This window comes from Podarcis pityusensis, assembly GCF_964106645.2.
Source record: "Podarcis pityusensis genome assembly, chromosome: 13".
NCBI classification, from domain to species: domain Eukaryota; kingdom Metazoa; phylum Chordata; class Lepidosauria; order Squamata; family Lacertidae; genus Podarcis; species Podarcis pityusensis.
In genome coordinates, this window is record NC_138038.1 from 18411823 (window position 1) to 18433244 (window position 21422).

At 46.1% G+C, this 21422-nt stretch overlaps 1 protein-coding gene across 2 annotated transcripts; it reads right to left on the minus strand.

The window, feature by feature from the left end:
• Positions 1–259: 259 nt before the first annotated feature.
• On the minus strand, positions 260–17314 carry G6PC3 (glucose-6-phosphatase catalytic subunit 3; the record flags this gene model as incomplete). Of its 2 annotated transcripts, XR_013978990.1 has the most annotated exons (8): positions 260–978; positions 1240–2045; positions 3529–3670; positions 5197–5315; positions 8200–8290; positions 11847–11953; positions 14532–14762; positions 17133–17314. XR_013978990.1 is itself a non-coding variant. In XM_080979448.1 (7 exons), 7 exons carry the CDS (start codon positions 17312–17314, stop codon positions 1685–1687), a joined length of 1233 nt encoding a protein of 410 aa, XP_080835574.1. In that variant the 3' UTR covers positions 260–1684. The 2 variants fall into 2 exon arrangements, 1 of the variants encoding a protein (XP_080835574.1); XM_080979448.1 differs by having other exon boundaries at positions 260–2045.
• Positions 17315–21422: the final 4108 nt, after the last annotated feature.

The following is a 21422-nucleotide window of genomic DNA, read 5'->3' on the forward strand; positions in this document are numbered from 1 at the left end:
CCCCAGGACTCCCATAAATCCCCACTGGTTTTCTTTGGCTGTGAGCTCTGTCTGTTTTTCCACAGTTCTCACCGCCAGAGGCGGAGGGAGGCAGTGCAAAACACAGTCTGAATGCTGTGAAAGCTTACTTGCAACAGCAGCTTTATTTTTAATAAAAGACTTCTATATCCTGTGCTCCTTTTAAAAAACAAAAAAAAGTCTAGCAACTCCTTCAGATTCCATTTCTTGCTGTCTCAAAAGCATGTGCTGGCAAATGACATGACAAGCTGTGAATGCAAACTTTATTATGATACCAATATTCAGGACAGATAGATACAGTGCTTTTTTTCTTTTAAAAATGTCTAGGGGTACTCTCATTTTCCTACTCCTATTGAAATACTGCCCCTCAATGAGGCCAAACTTAGATTCACAAAATGTTTAGGGGTATGCGTCCCCCCAGGAAAAAAATCACTGGATAGATAGATAGATAGATAGATGATAGATAGATAGATAAGCTTTGGCAAAAACTGGAAGAAACAAAGGGAAGGAAATCTTAAGACTACGGATGGGGAAACCTACGTTGGATTTAACCCCAGCCAGCACAACCAATGGTCATGGATGATGGGAGTTGTAGTCCTGCAACAGGAAGAGAACCACAGGTTCTGCGCACTTGCATTAGGCAATGCTACCCAGTCACTTTTTTTGGTGCGCTGGACCCAAAATCCCAAGGCAGTCCCCCCTAATCCAGGCAGGTATGGCTTTTTGCGATTGCCGACACTCTTTTAAAACCATGGCTGTTGCTTGCAAAACAGAAAGATGGGGTGCTAATCCGTTGTGTTCAAGCAAGTTGGCGGGTTTCTTTAATTTTCTTAATGCACGTACAGTCATGATGGCTAAGTAATGTGCCGACAACGACTGAAGGGAGGCAAAGGCTTAGCTAGCCAGCCTTAAAGGCTGTGCCAGTATATTGCGACTACAGTGCTTCCTAAGCAACTGGGACTTACCGTATTTTTTGCTGTATAAGACTCACTTTTTCCCTCCTAAAAAGTAAGGGGAAATGTGTGTGCATCTTACGGAGCAAATGCAGGCTGCTCAGCTATCCCAGAAGCCAGAACAGCAAGAGGGATCGCTGCTTTCACTGCGCAGCGATCCCTCTTGCTGTTCTGGCTTCTGAGATTCAGAATATTTTTTTTCTTGTTTTCCTCCTCCAAAAACTAGGTGCATCTTGTGGTCCGGTGCGTCTTATAGAGCGAAAAATACGGTAGGTGGAAAGCAATGGGTGATGAGGTGGCCTGTTTCCCCTTTGAGGGAAATCGGGGAGTTCGATTCTCCCAATGTTTATGTCTTACGGTTGTCCATGAAACTTATTTCCATAGGTATGTAGTAGAAAGGGCTGTTGCAGTCACATCAAATCTTTGGGGGTGTTAAAATGCCTCAACACCCATTAAACAGCAGAAAAGTGTGCAGTGGTTTGTTTTTAAAAATGGGATTCTCTACCTGGCAAAAAGGGATTCAAGGGGAGGTCGTGGGTTTTTTGGTAAGGCTGTTTTATAGACGAGGTCAGCCTGAGTGAACAGACTCGTTTTACTCCTGGAGGAAATCTCTCCTCTGATGGAAAAATCTTACCTCACGCTGAGAGGAACAGAGCCCTGAGGGTAAAGCAAAGGGTTGCTGTGGGCTTCCTTGCCTATGTCTCCCCTGCCGGCTACTCTCTGTGGGGCGGACCCGTGCTGGAGGTCAGAGCGTGGAACGCTTTGGGGAGCAGCGCGATCACCACCCATGGGAAGATGGCATACTTCGCAAAACTCAGCCCGTACCAAAGAGCCACGTTCTGCGGCTGGGCCACGTCGCTCAGCAGCCGCAGGACCACGAGGGACAGCACGGTGCAACAGAGCCTCTGGGACCAGCTGGGCCTCTCGCCTTTGAGCTGGGTGTAGTACGACGACTGAAAGGCCAGGCCAAGGCCAAGGGCTGTGGCCGTGTCACGGCACAGGGACGAGAAGGGCCGTGTCTCCATACGGATCCACTCTGGGTTCGTGCACCACTTGGTGGCAAGGCCGATGGACCTGGGAGTAGAGCAAGGAAGAGAAACAAGTAGGTCAGGCAGGCAGAGGGGAATAAAATTATGCAGGGCATACCAGAAGTGGATAGGGAAAATACCGTATTTTTCGCTCTATAGGACACACTTTTCCCCCTCCAAAAATGAAGGGGAAATGTGTGTGCGTCCTATGGAGCGAATGCAGGCTTCTGGAAGGTATCCGCAAGCCTTGGGAGCCCGGCGGGAGTTAATTCACCCCCCTTTATTTCCCCCCCAAAAACTAGGTGCGCCCTATGGGCCGGTGCGCCCTATAGAGCGAAAAATGCAGTAACTTACTTTCTGCCTCTCTCATAATACTGGAGATCTGGGCCACCTAATGAACCTGAACGCTGGAAGATTCGGGGCAGGCAAAAAGAAGAACTTCTTTGCATAGTGCATAGAATAGCTTAATATTCTTTAAAATGTGTTTGTAGGAAAGGGGGGTTGTTATGTACTGAGTTGGATAGGATCCAAAAGGCAGCAGTCTGATTGGTCCTAGAACAATAGGATTCAGAATGCAGCAATCTGATTGGTCCACAGGAGCCACCCAATCCAGCTCCAGGTGGAAGTGAATCTGCAACCTGATTGGCCTACAGGTGAATCCTGGAATTAGCAAATTACGTGGGGCCCATTGTGTAAATAATGTATATAAAGCAGACATCATGGGGGAACTTCCATTCCTCCCTCCACTATGAGCTCAATAAAGAGCATGAAATCCACTCTCGACTCCGAGTATATTTCAGGGGTTATTGTTTTGTTTTTTGCTTTAACTCTTTTATTTTGTGCTTTTATCCTATATTTTTTATCTTGTGAACCGCCCTGAAATCTTCGGGCAAAGGGCGCTATATAAATGTAATTGAAAATGATAAGAACCACTCTACAATTCTGTTTTATGATTCTGCAGTTTTGGGGACTACAACTCCCATCATTCCTAGCTAGCAGGACCAGTGGTCAGAGATGATGGGAACTGTAGTCCAAAAACAGCTTTGTTGCGGACCAGGTTTGGGATGTAACACTAATGTAAGGGAACCAGCACCTGGGATAGAACTTAAGAGATATCCTAAGATTTCTGAAGCCAGGAAACTTGGTATCAGAGGGTGTGTTGTGCTTTTCTTCATCTCCATTTTGAGAAGCCAAGCTAAGCTGACATTTTGGAGACTATAGCCATATTTTGGGACGTTTTGAGGAAAAGTATTTCTAAGAGGCAGGAGAAACGGAGCAGTGTGAGGTGTTTAGAAAACCAACTACGTGACCCCAAAATCCACCCGCCACTAGCTATGCAGGCATCCTTTTGCTAGGCAGATTGCACCTCCATGCATAACGCCAATGAGATGAAAGGTTAACATGCGCAGGAGGTGTGTGGAATGTAGAGTCGGAGGCACAAAACAGCAACCGCCATCGCTGAGGAAAAAGGAGCCCACGTGGATGGCCCTGCAGCCCAGTGTCGCATCTCCCTGGCTGAAGGAACTCACCAGCTGAGATCTACGCCGAGAGCAACCAACGCCCAATAGGTCACGATGCCGCTTAGCAAGAGAGACAGCGAGGCCCACATGAAGAAGCTGAGTTTCCTCTCTAGCGGGACGTGGGATTCTAGCAGCCAGCCCAGGATGATCGCTGGCAGGCAGTGAGAGACCGGGGGGGGGGGGGGGAGAGGAGAGAAGTGATTAAAGGGAAAATGCAACATAGAGCCCCCAATTCTATGGCTGGGTTCTTCTCATTGCCCTCCATATCTAAGCCAGGAGTAGGCAGATTTTAGGATCTACTTTGGCTTTCACTAGAACCCAGAGGACCCCCGACGGTAGCCAGATGCAAAGGAGTGGCTCAGGAAGGTGAAGAATTAAGAGGAAATACTACTACTACTACTACTACTACTACTACTACTACTACTAATATATTATTTATACCCCACCCATCTGGCTGGGTTTCCCCAGCCACTCTGGGTGGCTTCCAGCAAAATATTAAAATACAATAATTCATCAAATAAACAGGGCTGCCTTCAGATGTCTTCTAAAAGTCAGATAGTTGTTTATTTCCTTGACATCTAGTGGGAGGGTGTTCCACAGGGCGGGTGCCACTACTGAGAAGGCCCTCTGTCTGGTTCCCTGTAACCTCACTTCTCGCAATGAGGGAACCGCCAGAAGGCCCTCAGAGCTGGACCTCAGTGTTGAGGCTGAATGATGGGGGTGGAGACACTCCTTCAGGTATACTGGTACGTTTTAGGGCTTTAAAGGTCAGCATCAACACTTGAATTGTGCTCGGAAACGTATTGGGAGCCAATGTAGGTCTTTCAGGACCGGTGTTATATGGTCTTGGCGGCCGCTCCCAGTCACCAGTCTAGCTGCCGCATTCTGGATTAGTTGTAGTTTCCGGGTCACCTTCAAAGGTAGCCCCACATAGAGGCGCGTTGCAGTAGTCCAAGCGGAAGATAACCACTACTCTTGCACTACTTTGGCAAGACAGTCCGCGGGCAGGTAGGGTCTCAGCCTGCGTACCAGATGGAGCTGGAAGACAGCTGCCCTGGACACAGAACTGACCTGCACCTCTATGGACAGCTGTGAGTCCAAAATGACTCCCAGGCTGTGCACCTGCTCCTTCGGGGCACAGTTGCCCCATTCAGGACCAGGGAATCCTCCATACCCACCTGCCCCCTGTCCCCCGGAAACAGTACTTTTGTCTTGTCAGGATTCAACCTCAATCTGTTAGCCGCCATCCATCCTCCTATGTCCCTCTGTGTTCCTGCTCGCCTCCCCAGTACCAGAATTGGAGTTTACACACAGATCCTTTGGCACATGTACGCCTAACCCTGTTTGCCCCTTGAGCGTTTTTGATTTCAGCGGCCTGATTAAAGAGGGAAGGAAAAAAGCTTTTCGCGATCACGACTGGGAAATCTTTGGATCTGAGGCAGAGGAGAAATTCTGAGCTGTCCAAGGTCACCTCTTCCCTCATTCAGGATTGTTTCCCACAAGCCTCTGTGGTTCGTTTCTGAGCCTGGCTACGGGGGGAACGTTCATCTCTAAACTGGACATAAAGCACTGTTAACGGTCCTCATGAAGACACAAAGCAAGGCCCTTCTGCAAAGGATGCTGGGATATCAAAGCACAGGCAGCAGAGATGGCCGCCGGCCGCCACAGTGTACCCACCTGTCAAGATGCCGCCAACGACTTGGTGGGGGAAATGAGCGAGGATGAAGATGCGAGACAAGCCTACAGCCAGCAGGAAGACGAGATAAGCTGTAAAGGGCCCAGCCTTCACGACCCAGCTGTAAGAGGCAAAAAAAAGGGGGAGGAGAGTGGGGTTTTATTTATTTTTATTCAAATGTATTCTTTACCTTTATTTTCCTGCAGGAAGCTCAAGGTTAGGGCCGATGGGAGTTGTAGTCCAACAACATCTAGAGCAGGCATAGGCAAATTCGGCCCTCCAGATGTTTTAAGACTACAATTCCCATCATCCCTGATCACTGGTCCTGTTAGCTAGAGATGAAGGGAGTTGTAGTCCCAAAACATCTGGAGGGCTGAGTTTGCCTATGCCTGATCTAGAGGGCCCAAGTTGACTACCTCTTGGCATATGCCACTGACTGACCCACCCAATGTCAGCTCAAAAATTCACTGCACCTGTTTTGATTTTATGCACCAACATTAAATAAAAATAAATAAATAAGTAACTTTTACTTACACCCCATCCTCCCCAGCCAGAGCCAGGCTCAGGGTGGCTAACACCAATAAAATCACAGTAAAAACATAATGGGGGAGGGTGGAGAACCAATGTAAAATACAGGTTAAAATGCAATTTTATAAAGGATAATGTAAACAAATGTAGGAACATAAACCCTTTGGGACCATTTTTTATTTGTATAAAATTAGGAGGAGGTCCGGCATCATATTCCCCACTGAGACATGAAACTCACTCACTGGCTGACCTTGGGTCAGTCCAGTGTTCGAAATTAGCTAGGAGCCAGGTGCATTTTGCGCCTGACTTTCAGCCGCTTGCGACCAAGTGGAGATGCCAGGATGGCCCCTGACAACACCATCTCGAGGTGCAAGCCTGGGAATCCTTGGATCTGGACAGTTTTCATCCACATCCTGCAGATTTCTATCCGTTACATTTTATTTGCACAATCAGAATGAATTTCAGGTTCCAAAATGCTTGACCAGCAGCAATGTTATATAGTTACTGTATTTTTCAGTGTATTAGACAAGGATTCCCCCCCCCTCAAAACGAACGTTAAAAAATGGGAGGGGGCTTTATACATGGTCAGTGCATTTTGGTTACGTGGGATTGGTTGATTCCGCTAGGCTGAGATTGTCAGTGGTGCTATTGGCGGCTGGTGTGGATTTGCTGTCGTTGCCGCTTCTGCTCGCGCGGGAACAGCTGATAGGCGGTTTAATGGTGTGTGCGCTATAGTGCAGTTAAGACGGGTGAGTGATTTTCGGCAAAATCTCTCCCCCCCCCAAAAAAAAGCTCCACAACTCTAGGCAATCTCCCCCCACTTTCTTAAGTCTGAGTCCCCCGAAATAGGGGGCGTCTTATACATGGGGGCGTGTTGTACACGGAAAAATATGGTAATTGCTGTAGCTTGTCTTCACGTACCCCACCGCCTTGCTCACAGTTGTGAAGAACATTCTTACCTTATGAATGGTCTGTGTCACCATTAGGAAAGAGAGGTTGAAAAAAGGCCAATATATACTGTATTGGCCCAAATATAAGCCACACTTTCCCCCCCATTCGCGACCATAAAAAAAATATCCAGTATGCAGCCAGGAGCGCAGGGCAAACAGAACTAGGAGCGCGACAAAACGGCGCCCGCCCTGTGCATATTCCCCCGTCCTCTCCCCCAAGAAGGGAGAGAGCAAAGAAGGGAGCGGCTTATATTTGGGTGCGGCTTATGTTTGGGTCAATATGGTATGTGGACTGTCCCTGGATCAAGGGACTTTTCTTCTTTTAAGTTCTCAAAGCTCTTAACCTAGCTCAAGGTTGTCATCTGAACTACCTCCAGATGTTTACCTGAGATTCAATCACAGCCAGTCTGTCATTTGAAAAACAAAACTTTAGATCGGTCTTGTGCCCCCAAATGGCAACTAGATATTCCGCTCTGGCGACTGCAACCTTGGTTTAAGGAGCCATCTGGCCGCCTGGCTTATACAGTGGTAAAGGTAAAGGGACCCCTGACCATTAGGTCCAGTCGTGGCCGACTCTGGGGTTGCGGCGCTTATCTCGCTTTATTGGCCGAGGGAGCCGGCGTACAGCTTCCGGGTCATGTGGCCAGCATGACTAAGCCGCTTCTGGTGAACCGGAGCAGCGCACGGAAACACAGTTTACCTTCCCGCCAGAGTGGTACCTATTTATCTACTTGCACTTTGACGTACTTTCGAACTGCTAGGTTGGCAGGAGCTGGGACAGCAACAGGAACTCACCCTGTCGCAGGGATTCGAACCGCCGACCTTCCGATCGGCAAGTCCTAGGCTCTGTGGTTTAACCCACAGCGCCACCCACGTCCTTTATACAGTGATACCTCGGGTTAAGTACTTAATTCGTTCCGGAGGTCCGTTCTTAACCTGAAGCACCACTTTAGCTAATGGGGCTTCCTGCTGCTGCCGGAACACAATTTCTGTTCTCATCCTAAAGCTATGTTCTTAACCCGAGGTACTATTTCTGGGTTAGCGGAGTCTGTAACTGAAGCATATGTAACCTGAAGCGTCGGGTTAAGTACTTAATTCGTTCCGGAGGTCCGTTCTTAACCTGAAGCACCACTTTAGCTAATGGGGCTTCCTGCTGCCGCCGGAACACAATTTCTGTTCTCATCCTAAAGCTATGTTCTTAACCCGAGGTACTATTTCTGGGTTAGCGGAGTCTGTAACTGAAGCATATGTAACCTGAAGCGTATGTAACCCGAGGTACCACTGTATATCTAAGTTTCTAACACTGGACCGCCAGTCACTCCTAGGCTAACCTGCCTCGCAGGGTTGCTGTGAGGGGGAGAAAATAGGGGAAGTGGAAAGACCCATGAGCTCCTTGGAGGAAAAGCGAAATGCAAATGTAATAAATTACTAAATAAATAAGGTATACAATGCTATTGTAAAGTAAGAGGGGAAGGGGGAAAGGGAAGGAGGACTGGGAATGTGAGTGGCTGAGATACGGAGACGTACCTTTTGGAGTGCTGCGATATCCGTGCGGTCAGTGCGGTCACCACCGGCCACAGAGCCGTGCCTGTGATCATGCAGTGGCCAGAGGGGCTTCCTGCAGAAAAAAAGCATTGGATTAGGGTTTTTCCCCCCTCTCTCTTTCTCTCTTTTAATCAGCATGCTTAGGAGACTGCCCTGCTTTGCAACAGACGAACCACAGACGAGTCGACCTTTTGGTCCCTGCCAATTCTGTAACCCAAGGCACGGCCTTGGTGGGGTGGAGGGCTGGATACAGGCCTGGTGGTCTATGTGGAGGTTCTCCCCCTTGCTCTGTTGGCAGCTGGTCTGGGGCGAATCAAACGCCAGCAGAGAATTAGCAGGAGGCGTTCCAGTGAAAACCACCAGCCCAGGCGATTTCAGAAAAGTCTCAGGCGAATTCCTGAAGGTCCACAGATACCTCAGAACCACGCAGCACTTGGCCATCACAATGGAGCAAAGCAAACATGGGATGTCCACAGAAACCTTTGCCGAAACCTTTTTTAAACATTAAAAAATAAACAAAACCAGCCTGGAACAGTCAGCCTGCTGGCTTCTCAAAAGTTTGCGCTGCCTCTTGAAACCGTCAGGCCTCAACTATTTGCCTCCCTCACAGCAGCTCTAAGTTTATTAGCCAAGTACACAAACAAGCAGCTCCGTTCTACGTCAAGAGTTTGATCTTCCTGACAGATGTGGCATTCAATCTTCTCCACCGCAGGCCAACATTTCATTTTGCCGAGAGAGAAAGAGCTGGCCAACTATTCCTGTCCAACAAGTGGGCATGGAATTTTTATTTCTTATTTGTAAATGTGCCAATAACTCAACTTTGTTCGAACCGCAAGGACATAATCTTTCTTCATTCAGGGCCCAACTAAACTCCCTTTGAGAACCTCTTATTTATTTGTTTAAGCTCTTTTTTTGGCTTCTTGAGTTGTGGCATGTTCATCTCGCCATTCTTCCAAAGCAGGGATGGTGAACCTGTGGACATCTAAGCAGAGACACCCCACCCTCACCCTGTCCTGTATTTTGGCAGAACAAAGGTGGCAACCCTACTTCAAATGTACAATACGGATGGGGTCCTGAGTTCAAGTGCTCGCCTGGTCATGAAGCCCACAGACTGAGCAAACTCATTATCAATCTAATCAGTTTCACACAGTTGCTCTTCAATCAAAACGGGGAAGCGGGTGGAGCTTGCATGCCACTACGACATCTATAGATCAGGGATGACAATTCTGTGAGACCTTCAGATGTTGTTGAGCTCTACCTCCCATCAGTCCTAGCCAGCATGGCCAATGGTCAGGGAAGCAAACCAAAAACCAAAAAGACCCCCACAGAAGCCATACTGATTCGCTATTTCAGCCACATTTCCCAGCTAAAGAGGCCGATAAGTAGACTTTTCTTGAGGTGGCTCCAATAAACAGAGTCTGAGGAGCCTAGAAGAATTCACCAATGTTTACACAGCTAATAACTCTGTGCCTGAAAGGAGGCTTTGGAAAGAAATCAAACCTGCCTTCTGCTTGGATGTGCAAAGCTAATAGGCTAGCAGGCAACTGGCCTTCAAAGCAATTTATTTTGTGGAACCCCAACTAGCCCCTATGTGTCCTAAGCCCCATGCCTCTGAGCCACAAAACAGCTGTACCAGCATTTTGCCAGGTGGGTGTGTGATATTTAATGCCAAGGATATCATATAACTTTAGAGCTGGAAGGACTTTTGGATCTCATCTAGTCCAGATGTCAGGAACCTGTGGTCCTCAAGAGTTTTCTGAACTACAACTTCCATCAGCCCCACCTAATACGTCCAACATTCAGGGATGCTGGACAGTTGAATAACATTGGGAAGGCCACAGATTCTCCTTGCCCAGGGTAGACAATACTTACCTAGATGGACCAATGTCTGTCATTACATAAGGCAGTTTCCTATGTTACCCGTTCCATTTATTATTATTATATTTTGTTTGTTTATATGCCGCCCATCTGACTGGGTTTCCCCACCACTCTGGGTGACTTCCAACAAATTAAACCCTCAAACCATGAGGCTGATGGAACATGTGGAAATGGCTAAAATGGCCGGAAGAGTCAGAAATCAGGAAGACCAATTTTTTAATAAGGAAGGGGGGGGGGAATTTATAACTCATCTTAAAGACCATTGTAGGCAATTAAAATCATTAGTAGGATTGGAATATCACTTGTAGTTTAAGGCTGAATTCTGGACATAACGGAAGAAGTAAAGAATTTGGATTATCATAAAAGATGTGGGAGGAAATGATTAATAATAGGACCCACAAAGGGGAGGATGGAAGTCCAGGAGATTCCTTGGAATCTTGTTTTTATGATTTATGTTTGATATATTTCTGTAAAAATTTAATTTGAAAAACCAAATAAATAAATTTTTAAAACAAAAATAAAACATCAAATACAGTGAAACAGCAAACATTAAAAACTCCCCTAAATAGGGCTGCCTTTGTATATCTTCCAAAAGTCAGATAGTTGTTTATTTCCTTGACACCTGGTGGGAAGGCGTTCCACAGGGCAGGTGCCACCACTGAGAAGGCCCTCTGCCTGGTTTCCTGTAACCTCACTCCTCACAGCGAGGGAACTGCCAGGAGGCCCTCAGTGTCCGGGCTGAATAACGGGGGTGGAGAAACTCCTTCAGGTATGCAGGACTGAGGCCATTTAGGCCATTAAGTCAGCACCAACACTTTGAATTGTGCTCGGAAACCTACCGGGAGCCAATGTAGATCTTTTAGAACTGGTGTTACATGGGCCCGGTGGCCGCTCCCAGTTACCAATCTGGCAGCTGGAATTTGGGTTAGTTGTAGTTTCTGAATCACTACCACATGACTGAGACAAGCAATGTGTGAGGGTCCTTAGTAGCGTGGCTTCAAGGTTTCTTTTGGGTCTTTGGGCAAGTTGTTCTCACTGCCCCATTCTTCCTTGTGTGGGTCTTTCTCCTCTTCTCCACTGATTTTGTTGCCACCCATTTGCTGACCTCACCTTCTGGCATCCAATCGGTGCCATCGCCCAAAGTGGACATGGGCACAGGGAGGTCATTTTTGCTCCTCTCATTGCTCACTTGGGAGAGGGTGAGTGAATAGGCAGCAACAGCGAGGAATAACAGAGCCAAGAAGCTCCAAGGATTAGTAATGAGCCACAGTTGGACCGTGGGCCTCAACAGGTACACAACGATGCTGAACCATCACCATCGGCCTGGTTACTTATGGACAAAGGTGTGCTGGGCAGTTCTTTCCCCATCCCTATTTAATCCTCACAACCCTGTGAGGTGGGCTATGCTGAGAGATAAGAGCTAACTGACTTCATGCCTGAGTGGGGATTTGAACTCTGGTCTCCCAGGTCCTAGACTGACACTCTAACCACTAAACCACACCGGCTTTCTATGCTTTCTGCATTGCAGGCAGAGGAATCTAATCCAACTTTTCATTTGTCCCCAAGACAGCAGGTGAACAAATCAAAAGATGCTGCCCCAGTGTAATGTATTGAATTAAGTTGGTGGGACAGACTGCTTGCCTGTCTCTCAAAACCGATCGCCACACGAAAGGAATTAAGGGCCCCAATCATTTTTCAACCACAAAAGCCCAGATTGACTGGCGTTTTGAACCTTCTCTCGAGCGACAGACCTGGACCAGTTTCACAGCTTGCAGGGAACTGGCGGAGGGTGACTTCCTCCTTCTTTGAAAACCCAGACTCGTAGATCCACCAGAAAGGCCGTTCACCAAACAAAAACCTGCGGAGAGGGAGAACAAAATATTAAGAGATAACAAGGGACAAGTGGATTCAATGCTTTCCGAGTTCCAGGAGCTTTTAAGTTTACTTTTCATTTTATTTGCTGCTCTTACTGTCAACAGCTGCTTTTCCAGCCCACAGCAACCTTGTGCCTTCCAGATGTTTCAGACTGCAGCTCCCATGAGCCTCACCATCCTCCAGTCACACTGAGTGGGACTGATGGGTGTTGTAGTCCAAAATATCTGGTGGGAACCTAGGTTGCAGAAGGCTGGCTGATGTGGCCATTGTGAGCTTTTAAAACACACACCTATATAACATTTTAGTAATTAGTATGGAAAATCCCTAAAAATTGTAAAGTGGGATGTCGCTTATTTAAACAAATAAATGGAAGGCAGCAACTCCTGCATGTTATCTCCCTTTACGTACATGCACAAGCACTGCCAACCCTGGTACCATGGTAATCTTTACCGTATTTTTCGCTTTATAACACGCACCCAACCATAACACGCACGTAGTTTTTAGAGGAGGAAAACAAGAAAAAAAAATATTCTAAACGAAACAGTGGATGTATGATTTTTGTGGTTCATGCTGTGGCCACAGACATGTGATCTGACGGTGAGTTTGGAGTAGCCCAGTGCAAAAATCCTGAGGATCCATGTGGATCCATGCTTTGTAACCACGTTTTTGCACCACTGCGGCCCCAGGCAACAGTGGGTGTGTGATTTTTTTGGTGCAAGATGTAGCCATGGACATGCTATGTGATCTGATGGTGAATTTGGGGTGACCCAGTGCAAAAATCCTGAGGATCCATGTGGATCCGTGCTTTGTAACCACGTTTTAAGTGGGGAGGGAAGGAAAAGCACTCAAGGGACAAGGAGCACGCGTGGGGTGTGTGGAGAAGGATGCTGCTAATAATGCAGAAGAGGGGTTTAAGGGGAGAAGAAGCACGCATGGGGTGGGTGGAGAAGGATGCTGCTAATAATGAAGAAGAGGGGTATAAGGGGAGAAGGCTCCTTTCCTCTCCCACTTTGCTCCTTTAAAGCAAGCAGGCTCTGCTTTTCTCCCTCCTCCCAGCTCATCCCTGGCTTAGCGAGCTGAAAAACTTTGCTGCTATGTAATGAGCTGAGTGGGGAGGAGAGAGGGACAGAGAGCCTGCTTGCTTTAAAGGAGCCAACTGGACAGGAGCCGCTTACACTCGTGTAAGCGGCTCCTCTCCTCTCCCGCTTTGCTCCTTTAAAGAAGCAGGCTCTCTGTCCCTCTCTTCTCCCCACTCAGCGGCTCTTCTCCCACTTTGCTGTTTCAAAGCGAGCCACGGAGGAGGGAAGGAAGGGGAACCATAGATCCTCTGCTCACGACTGCAGCAGATATCCCGCCCCCCCGCCACCCATAGGCATTCCCTCCATAACACGCACACACATTTCCCCTTACTTTCTAGGAGGAAAAAAGTGAGTATTATGGTGCAAAAAATACGGTATTTAAATCAGTACAGTGGTACCTCGGGTTACATACGCTTCTGGTTACATACGCTTCAGGTTACATACGCTTCAGGTTACACACTCTGCTAACCCAGAAATAGTGCTTCAGGTTAAGATCTTTGCTTCAGGATAAGAACAGAAATCGGGCTCCGGTGGCACAGCAGCAGCAGGAGGCCCCGTTAACTAAAGTGGCGCTTCAGTTTAAGAACAGTTTCAGGTTAAGAACGGACCTCCGGAACGAATTAAGTACTTAACCTGAGGTACTACTGTATTGCCATGGAAGGAGTGGCAGTTGTTAGAAGCTGGCAATGTGTGCCAGGCCACCTGGAGGGTGTGGGTGTCTTACCTCACCATCCCCTTCTGGCCGAAGTACAGTGGTACCTCTGGTTAAGAACTTAATTCGTTCTGGAGGTCCGTTCTTAACCTGAAACTGTTCTTAACCTGAGAACCACTTTAGCTAATGGGGCCTCCCACTGCTGCCATGCCATGCCACTGCTGCACGATTTCTGTTCTCATCCTGAAGCAAAGTTCTTAACCCGAGGTACTATTTCTGGGTGAGTGGAGTCTGTAAACTGAAGCATCTGTAACCCGAGGTACCACTGTAGCTCCAAGGCCTAATCAGCATCCTCAAAACGGAGAGAACTGAACTTTGTTAAGGAATCGAAATTAACAAAAACACTTGATCACGAACCAAAAGTCCCCAATTAAGGTGAAGTGACTTTAGAGCACTGATTTGCAGCTGCCGTTTTGATTTCCCACAATGCCCTGGACATAACATGGCTTCAGGGGATTGTGGGAAATTAAAATGGCGGCTGCCCACTACTAAGTAGAGTGGCGGTTTTGAAAAGAGGCCCAGGAGACAGTGTCAGAAAGAGGCCCTGCTTTGAGGGATGCTTTTAGCCTACTAACATCAGAAGATGGGGTGGCAACTATGCCATTAACTTTTCCTGAGGCCTGGCACACTTTCAGGAGCAGCTGAGACCTATGGACAACTGGCCTTGCGTGGTGGCAGCTTCTCCAACCTTTTCCTGAGACCAAGAGCGAGTCCCAATGGTTATTAAAGCCTGGGACGTTTGTTTTGTGACCTTTGCTTTCTCCTCTCACCATTTAGAGACTAAGTTGAGCCATTCTGAGATCAAACCCAGCCAAAGGACTTTGACGCCAACCTTCCGGTCGAGCAGGAAATAAGCGAGAGGGAAATAAATGATGATGACGCTCTTTGGGTCACCCATGAAGGTCATCCAAAGCCAAAAATCCTCCAGCCCAGGCAGGCTGGTCTGAAGCACCTCTGCAAACCAGATTCCAGAGGTGTGAAATACGTCCATAGTGGTGAAGCTGGAAAAGATGGGGAGACGGGTTAGGATACAGGAAATGCTTACTGCGAAATCTTGGTGAGCTGGTGCCTTGATGCTGCAAATGGGGTCCATCCCATTGCCACGAACATGCTTAGTAGTCTGCCATGCCTGACTCAGAGGGAGTGGTGAAGTTGGGTGTCATCAGCATATTGATCACACCTCACTCCAAATACCTGAAGATCTTCCCCAGATCTACATTCCTGTAGATCAGGAATCGACCTGTGGCCTTCCAGCTGTTGTTGAACTCCCAACACACATCATTCCCAAGCCAGTGTTAGAAACTCAGGTATATAAACTAGGCACCAAATGGCTCCTTAAACCAAGGTTATACAGTAGTATAGTATAAAAGAATGGAAATGGTTTATTGAATATTTACAATTATTTACTGTAAACAGATAAGAGCATTGGCAGGATTACTGTAATAACCTGCAGTTTTATAAGAGTATATATTTAAAGTAGATGAATAAATGAGCAAATTAAGTTAATTTGGATATGCAGAAAATATTAAAAAATAAATTTAAGGAACCGCAGAAAGAGGAGGAAGGAAGACGAGTTTTGAAATGTTAAAATGACTGTAAAATTATTGAAATGTATTAAAACTGAAAATCATAAAAAAGACAAAACGAAACAAAAAGGAATGTCTACTTGCCATTTGGGGGCAAGATGGCTCTGAAGTCTTGTTTTTCAAATGGACTGACTGTTATTGATTCTCAGTTAAACATATGGCTATTTCAGAGATCTAACTTGAGCTAGGTTAAGAACTTAAAAGAAGAAAAGCCACTTGATCCAGGGCAGTCTACATATATATTGGCCTATTCTGACCTCTTTTTGTTAATGGGGACATGGACTGTTCATGACATAAGAATATTAACAACTGTGAGCAGGGCAGTGGGGTGGGATAAGTGAAGACAAGCTGCAACAATTAAGTATAACGTTGTTCACTGCTCCTGTTCAGGCTGCACAGGAAAAGCATTTTGGTTCCTGAAATTTATTCTGATTGTGCAGATAAAACATAACAGAATTCTGCAGTATTAGTATGCGATAACAGTCAAGATTCAATGATTCCCCAGGCATGCACTTACACATGGAGGAGATCTCAGGAGCCCTGGAGCCTATAGCCAGCATCAGCCCTGGCTATAAGCTCCACAGGTAAATGGTGCCTTGGGGGGCACCTCTCTTTGGGGTGGAGGGGGGGCAGCTCAGAGATCAGGGGTTGCCCAGAGGACTCCCGAGGAGAGGAGGAAAGGAGAGGAGGCTGAGAGAATCCTCCACAAGAGAGGGTGTTTGAAAAAGGGTGAGGGGCTGCCCGGTCTGCAGGCAAGGGGTGACATAACTGGGCTCCTGATCCCCAAAGGGTGTGACACAGAAAGAATGTAGTTGGTCAAAAGAGCCGTGGACACAAGAAGTTTGAAAACCTCTGGCCAGGGCTGGATTTAGGTTTGATGAGGCCCTACACTACTGAAGGTAATGGGGCTTTTATATGTCCAGCTGTCCTATGTCAACAACAAATTGTCACTGTTTTTTGTGTTGAATATATGCTATATGGTAATTTATGGACCTAATAGGTCCCTACACAACACAAAACACTGTTGCTGTATGTAGGTTTCCGTTTATTTGTTTTTTATCTTATATTTTGGAAATGTACATCCAGTTTTTTTTTCTTTAATTTTTTTTTTTGGGGGGGGCAAGAGAGTGGGGCCCTAAGCTATAGGTTGCTTAGCTTATACGTAAATCCGGCACTCCCTCTGGCCTAAACTTAAGCAACAGAGCGAGAGCAGCAGCGAGTAAGGAAGCCAGAGACTTCCTGGTCCGTTATGGGCTCTTAGCAGCCACTACTCTAGTCCAACCCCGGTGGCTTCCTGCAAAGGATGCTGGAAATAGCAACGTAGCAATGGCCAGGGGTCTACATAGGCGCCCCCTTAACTTCCTGGCACAACTACAACTCCCAAAATTCGTAGGAAAAAGCGGCGAACTCACGACAAGCCCCCAAAATATTCTTTAATGGACGCCAGGAGTTACATTTGTTGTAAACTTAACATGGCTGGGTTTCCCCCCCCACTCCATGTTCCCCCAAAGTCTTGGGCCGGTGATGTTAGGAAACATTCATATAATCGATTGCACTTTTCAAAAAAGCTGAGCCTCATTGCTTCCATTAAAAGGATGCGCTTGCAAACCATTTTAGCTACCTAGACTGGGAAGCGAAAGTTCCCTCTCCCTTTTTTGCTCTTTTCCCTTCCTCCCCCAGCAGCCCTTTTTTCTTATAGCTCTCCGCTGCCTCTCCCGACCCTCCTGGCTCGCCCCTTCCCACCACCATCGCACTTCCCATCCGCTCCACGCCCACTCCCATTACCTGCAATTGCCGGGATCCGCTTTGCCCACGACTTTGAATGGAAAAACTACATTTCCCAGAAACCTCAGAGGCACGGAGGACCCGGCATCCGGCTTGGTTACCGGGCGGGGTAAGGGACATTCCTCCGAACTCACGCTGGCCTCTCCAGGGCTCGCGGGGTTTGGGCTCGTTTTATCTCGCATCATGCATTATTTTCTGGTGTGTCTCTAGACCGCTCTGTGCATCGTTTACGTAGCATGCATGCATGCATATATATATATCGCAGTAGCATTTTATTAAAATGCGATTTGAAATGACTACAAGTGTCCGCCCCCCCCCGTCTGCATGAGCAATGCAATAGGTTTGAAGGTGGGTAAGCACATAGATTTAGTTATAATAATAATAATAATAATAATAATAATAATAATAATAATTTATATTTATATCCCGCCCTCCCCAGCCGAAGCCGGGCTCAGAGCGGCTAACAACAGTAAAATAATACAGCATTCTAAAATCAATTCATTACAGTATAAGAATTCTAAGGTCTCAAAAATAAATGATCATTAAGTTCACAGGGTAAAACACACATATACATAGGTATATAAACCATATATCTGAAATAACACAAGAGAGCAATCCTGAAGCCATCTTGATTATTGTTTAGTCGTGTCTGACTCTTTGTCACCCATGGACCAGAGCACGCCAGGCACTCCTGTCTTCCACTGCCTCCCCCAGTTATTGATTCTTAATGACCCCAAATATTTCCTCTGCAGAAGGGGAAACCTTTTCCCAGTATTTCTTTTCACTTACAAATCCTGCCTTAAGGGCATATTTTGTGTTTGAATAGGGTATGCCTGTGATCTGAATTCAGTAACGTAAGGTATTTAACATCTCAGAAGAATTACCACACTGGCCAGGTGACCATTATCAGGCATCTTGTCAGACAGGAGACAAGACACACCCTCAAATTTCTGTTGTCTTTCTGTGACACGTGTATGATGCCTTTTGGGTGGTCTTTGGCTAAGGGGCTGGGCAATTTCTAAAGTCGTTAAAAGTTCTTGCACTCCTTTGTTCTGGGTCCTCACCCCCTTGCAAGGGGTGGAGATGCTGTTGCAACAGAAAAATAAAGATCTTCCTTGCTTTCCCTGGATCCTGCCTCCACTCAGTTTTCTCTGATCAATGTTTTATTATATTGTGGCATTTAATAGTTTGCATTTTTCCTTCTGCCTGTTTTCCTTTTAACTGTACCATTTTGGTGCCTTCTAGGAACTGGTCACGCAGGCAAAGGAGCAAGATTTAACCTGTGCACCCATCACATTCGGCCCTTCCTTGGATCTACTTCCAAGCAAACGTGGTTAGGATTGTACCGTTACTCTATAACTGTGCATAGTCCTGCCATTTTGCAGCCTGATCCTCAGTTTAGAATCATAGAATTGCAGAGCGGGAAGGATTTCCAAGGACCCTCTGCTCCAACCCTCTGCAAAACAGGAATCCTGCCCACCAAACTTCTGGTTAACAGCCGGACTCACTGCCCCATTGCGCCACCTTTCTTGGAAGTAAGCCTCAGTATCATAAGAATTCTTTTTCCCCCCAATTTTTTTTATTGATTTTCCAAAATTTTAAAACAAACAAACATATATCTTAATTGTACTTAATCCAATCTTAGTAACATTGTTAAATGACTTCCTCAAATCCCCCTGGCTGAATGTCAGTGTATATCATTGTAACAGTTTTCCAAAACCAATTTTCTCATAAAATTAACTTAATCACTTGACATCTTTCTTTCTTTTCATTTTAACTTTAAACAAGTTATTCTCTAACATTACATATTTAAATCCTAAGCCTATCTGGTATTTGCAAGTTTCTCCAATTAAGTTATCTTAACATATTTAACTATATAGTCTTTGAATTTCATCCATTACTCCTGGTACTCCTCCTCCTTCTGGTCATGGACTCTTCCAGTCAGGTCGGCTAGCTCCGAAATTACCATCATCTTCATCTGCCATTCCTCCACTGTTGGGACTTCTTGTGTTTTCCAATTCTTAGCTAACAAAATTCTAGCTGCAGTTGTGGCATACAAAAACAATCTAACATCTTTCTTGGGCAATTCCAAACGTGTTATTCCAAGAAGAAAGGCCTCTGGTATCATGATAAGAATTCTAAGGTCTCAAAAATAACATATATGTTCATAAGTGCACAAGGTAAACACACATGTGTAAGTAGATAAACCACATCTGAAATAGTACAGGAGAGCAATCCTGAAGCCATCTTGGCTCTCCTAAAAACTCTAAATGTTTCCTCTGCAAATAAAGTATATTTGGGAAACCTTTCCCAATAGTCCTTTAATTTACAAATAGTTCAAATCCTGTCTTGAGGGTGTGTTGAATAGGGCAAGCCTGTGACCTGGATTCAAGAACTGAGGTATTTACCATCTCAAAAGGATGGCCACACTGGCCAGGTAATGCAATCAGTCACCATTATCTTGTCAGACAGGAGACAAGACACACCTTCAAATTTCTGTTGCAGACCATCTCTTTCTGTGTATGATGCCTTTTGAGTGGTCTTTTGTTAAGGGTTTGGGCCATGTCTAAAGTCTTTAAAGGTTCTTGCACACTTTGTTCTTGCTCCTTAACTCTTTGGGGGGCGGGAGACACTGTTGCCACAGAAAAATAAAAGTTTTTCCTTGCTTTCACTGCCTCCATCCAATTTTCCCTGACCAATAAAGGACTTAGGGGACACTGAATCCCTTAATGGAGAGTTGAGCTGTAAGAGCCAACCCCATTCTCTCCCCCCCCCCCCATAAAAGTCTGAACTTCGCTGAAATTTGCTCCCTAGTGAGCAGGGCATTTTACTATATGAGGCGAACCACAAAATGGCATCTCCTTCCCCACCAGGGACTAAGGGGTGGGTGAAGATCTATATCAGGAACAAGGGGGGGTGTGAGGAATAAAAATCACATGTGGATCTGCTGCTCCTACAGACTCTGCAGACTTGACCTTGCCTCACCTGCCAGTAAGCTGTGAAGAGTGGCTGGGGAAACACAGCCAGAAGGGTGGGGTATAAAGAAATAATTATTATTAGGGGTGCAGCCAGAACATCACACAACCTACCCACACTTATAAGGACGCAGAGCCAACAGTCCATATTCACTTGCATTTATCAAACTCCTACAGTGCCCTGCTGCTAAATCCCTCGAGGCATGGGTGTAGCCAGGGTGGGCAGGGCTGGATTTAGGTTTGACGAGGCCCTTAGATACTGAAGGTAATTTGGCCCTTTATATGTCCAGCTGTCCTTTGTCAACACCCAGCCCTACAAAGAGATTCCTCATGAGGCCGGAGGAACACCGCCCGGCTATTGTTTTATTGATTGATTTAATATGCCGTAAACTGCTTTGAAGTTTTTATTAAAAATATAAAGTGGTATAGAAATTTATAATTAAACAAACAAATTGTCACTGTTTTTTGTGTTGAATATATGCTATATGGTAACTTATGCACCTAATAATAATAATAATAATTTATTATTTATACCCCGCTCATCTGGCTGAGTTTCCACAGCCACTCTGGGCGGCTCCCAATCGAGTGTTAAAAACAATACAGCATTAAATATTAAAAACTTCCCTAAACAGGGCTGCCTTCAGATGTCTTTTAAAGATAAGGTAGCTGCTTATTTCCTTGACATCTGATGGGAGGGCATTCCACAGGGTGGGCGCCACTACCGAGAAGGCCCTCTGCCTGGTTCCCTGTAACCTCACTTCTCGCAGCGAGGGAACCGCCAGAAGGCCCTCGGTGCTAGATCTCAGTGTCCGGGCTGAATGGTGGGGATGGAGACGCTCCTTCAGGTATACCGGCCAAGGCTTTTTAGGGCTTTAAAGGTCAGCACCAACACATTGAATTGTGCTCGGAAACGTACTGGGTATCTAAAGCCATTTGCACATAACACAATATGTATTTTATCAAAGTAATTGTTACAACCAGTCCATGCAGAATGTAGGCGCCTTATATATAGAAATGAGCAAACCAGTGATATTTTAGGGAGGAGGCCAGCAGGCGGGGCCCATTACTTACATCACAGGAGCCTACACAACACAAAATACTGTTACTGTATGCAGGTTTTATTTGATTTCTTTTTTATCTTATATTTTGGAAATGTACATCCAGTACCCCCTTTAAATTATTTGGGGGCCCCCACAAGAGGGTGAGGCCCTAAGCTATAGCTTGTTTAGCTGCCTCCCCTAAATCGAGTAAATACATAAATACAAAATACTTAACTAAAGCTCCTCAACCTGCAACATAAATCCTGGCTCTGACC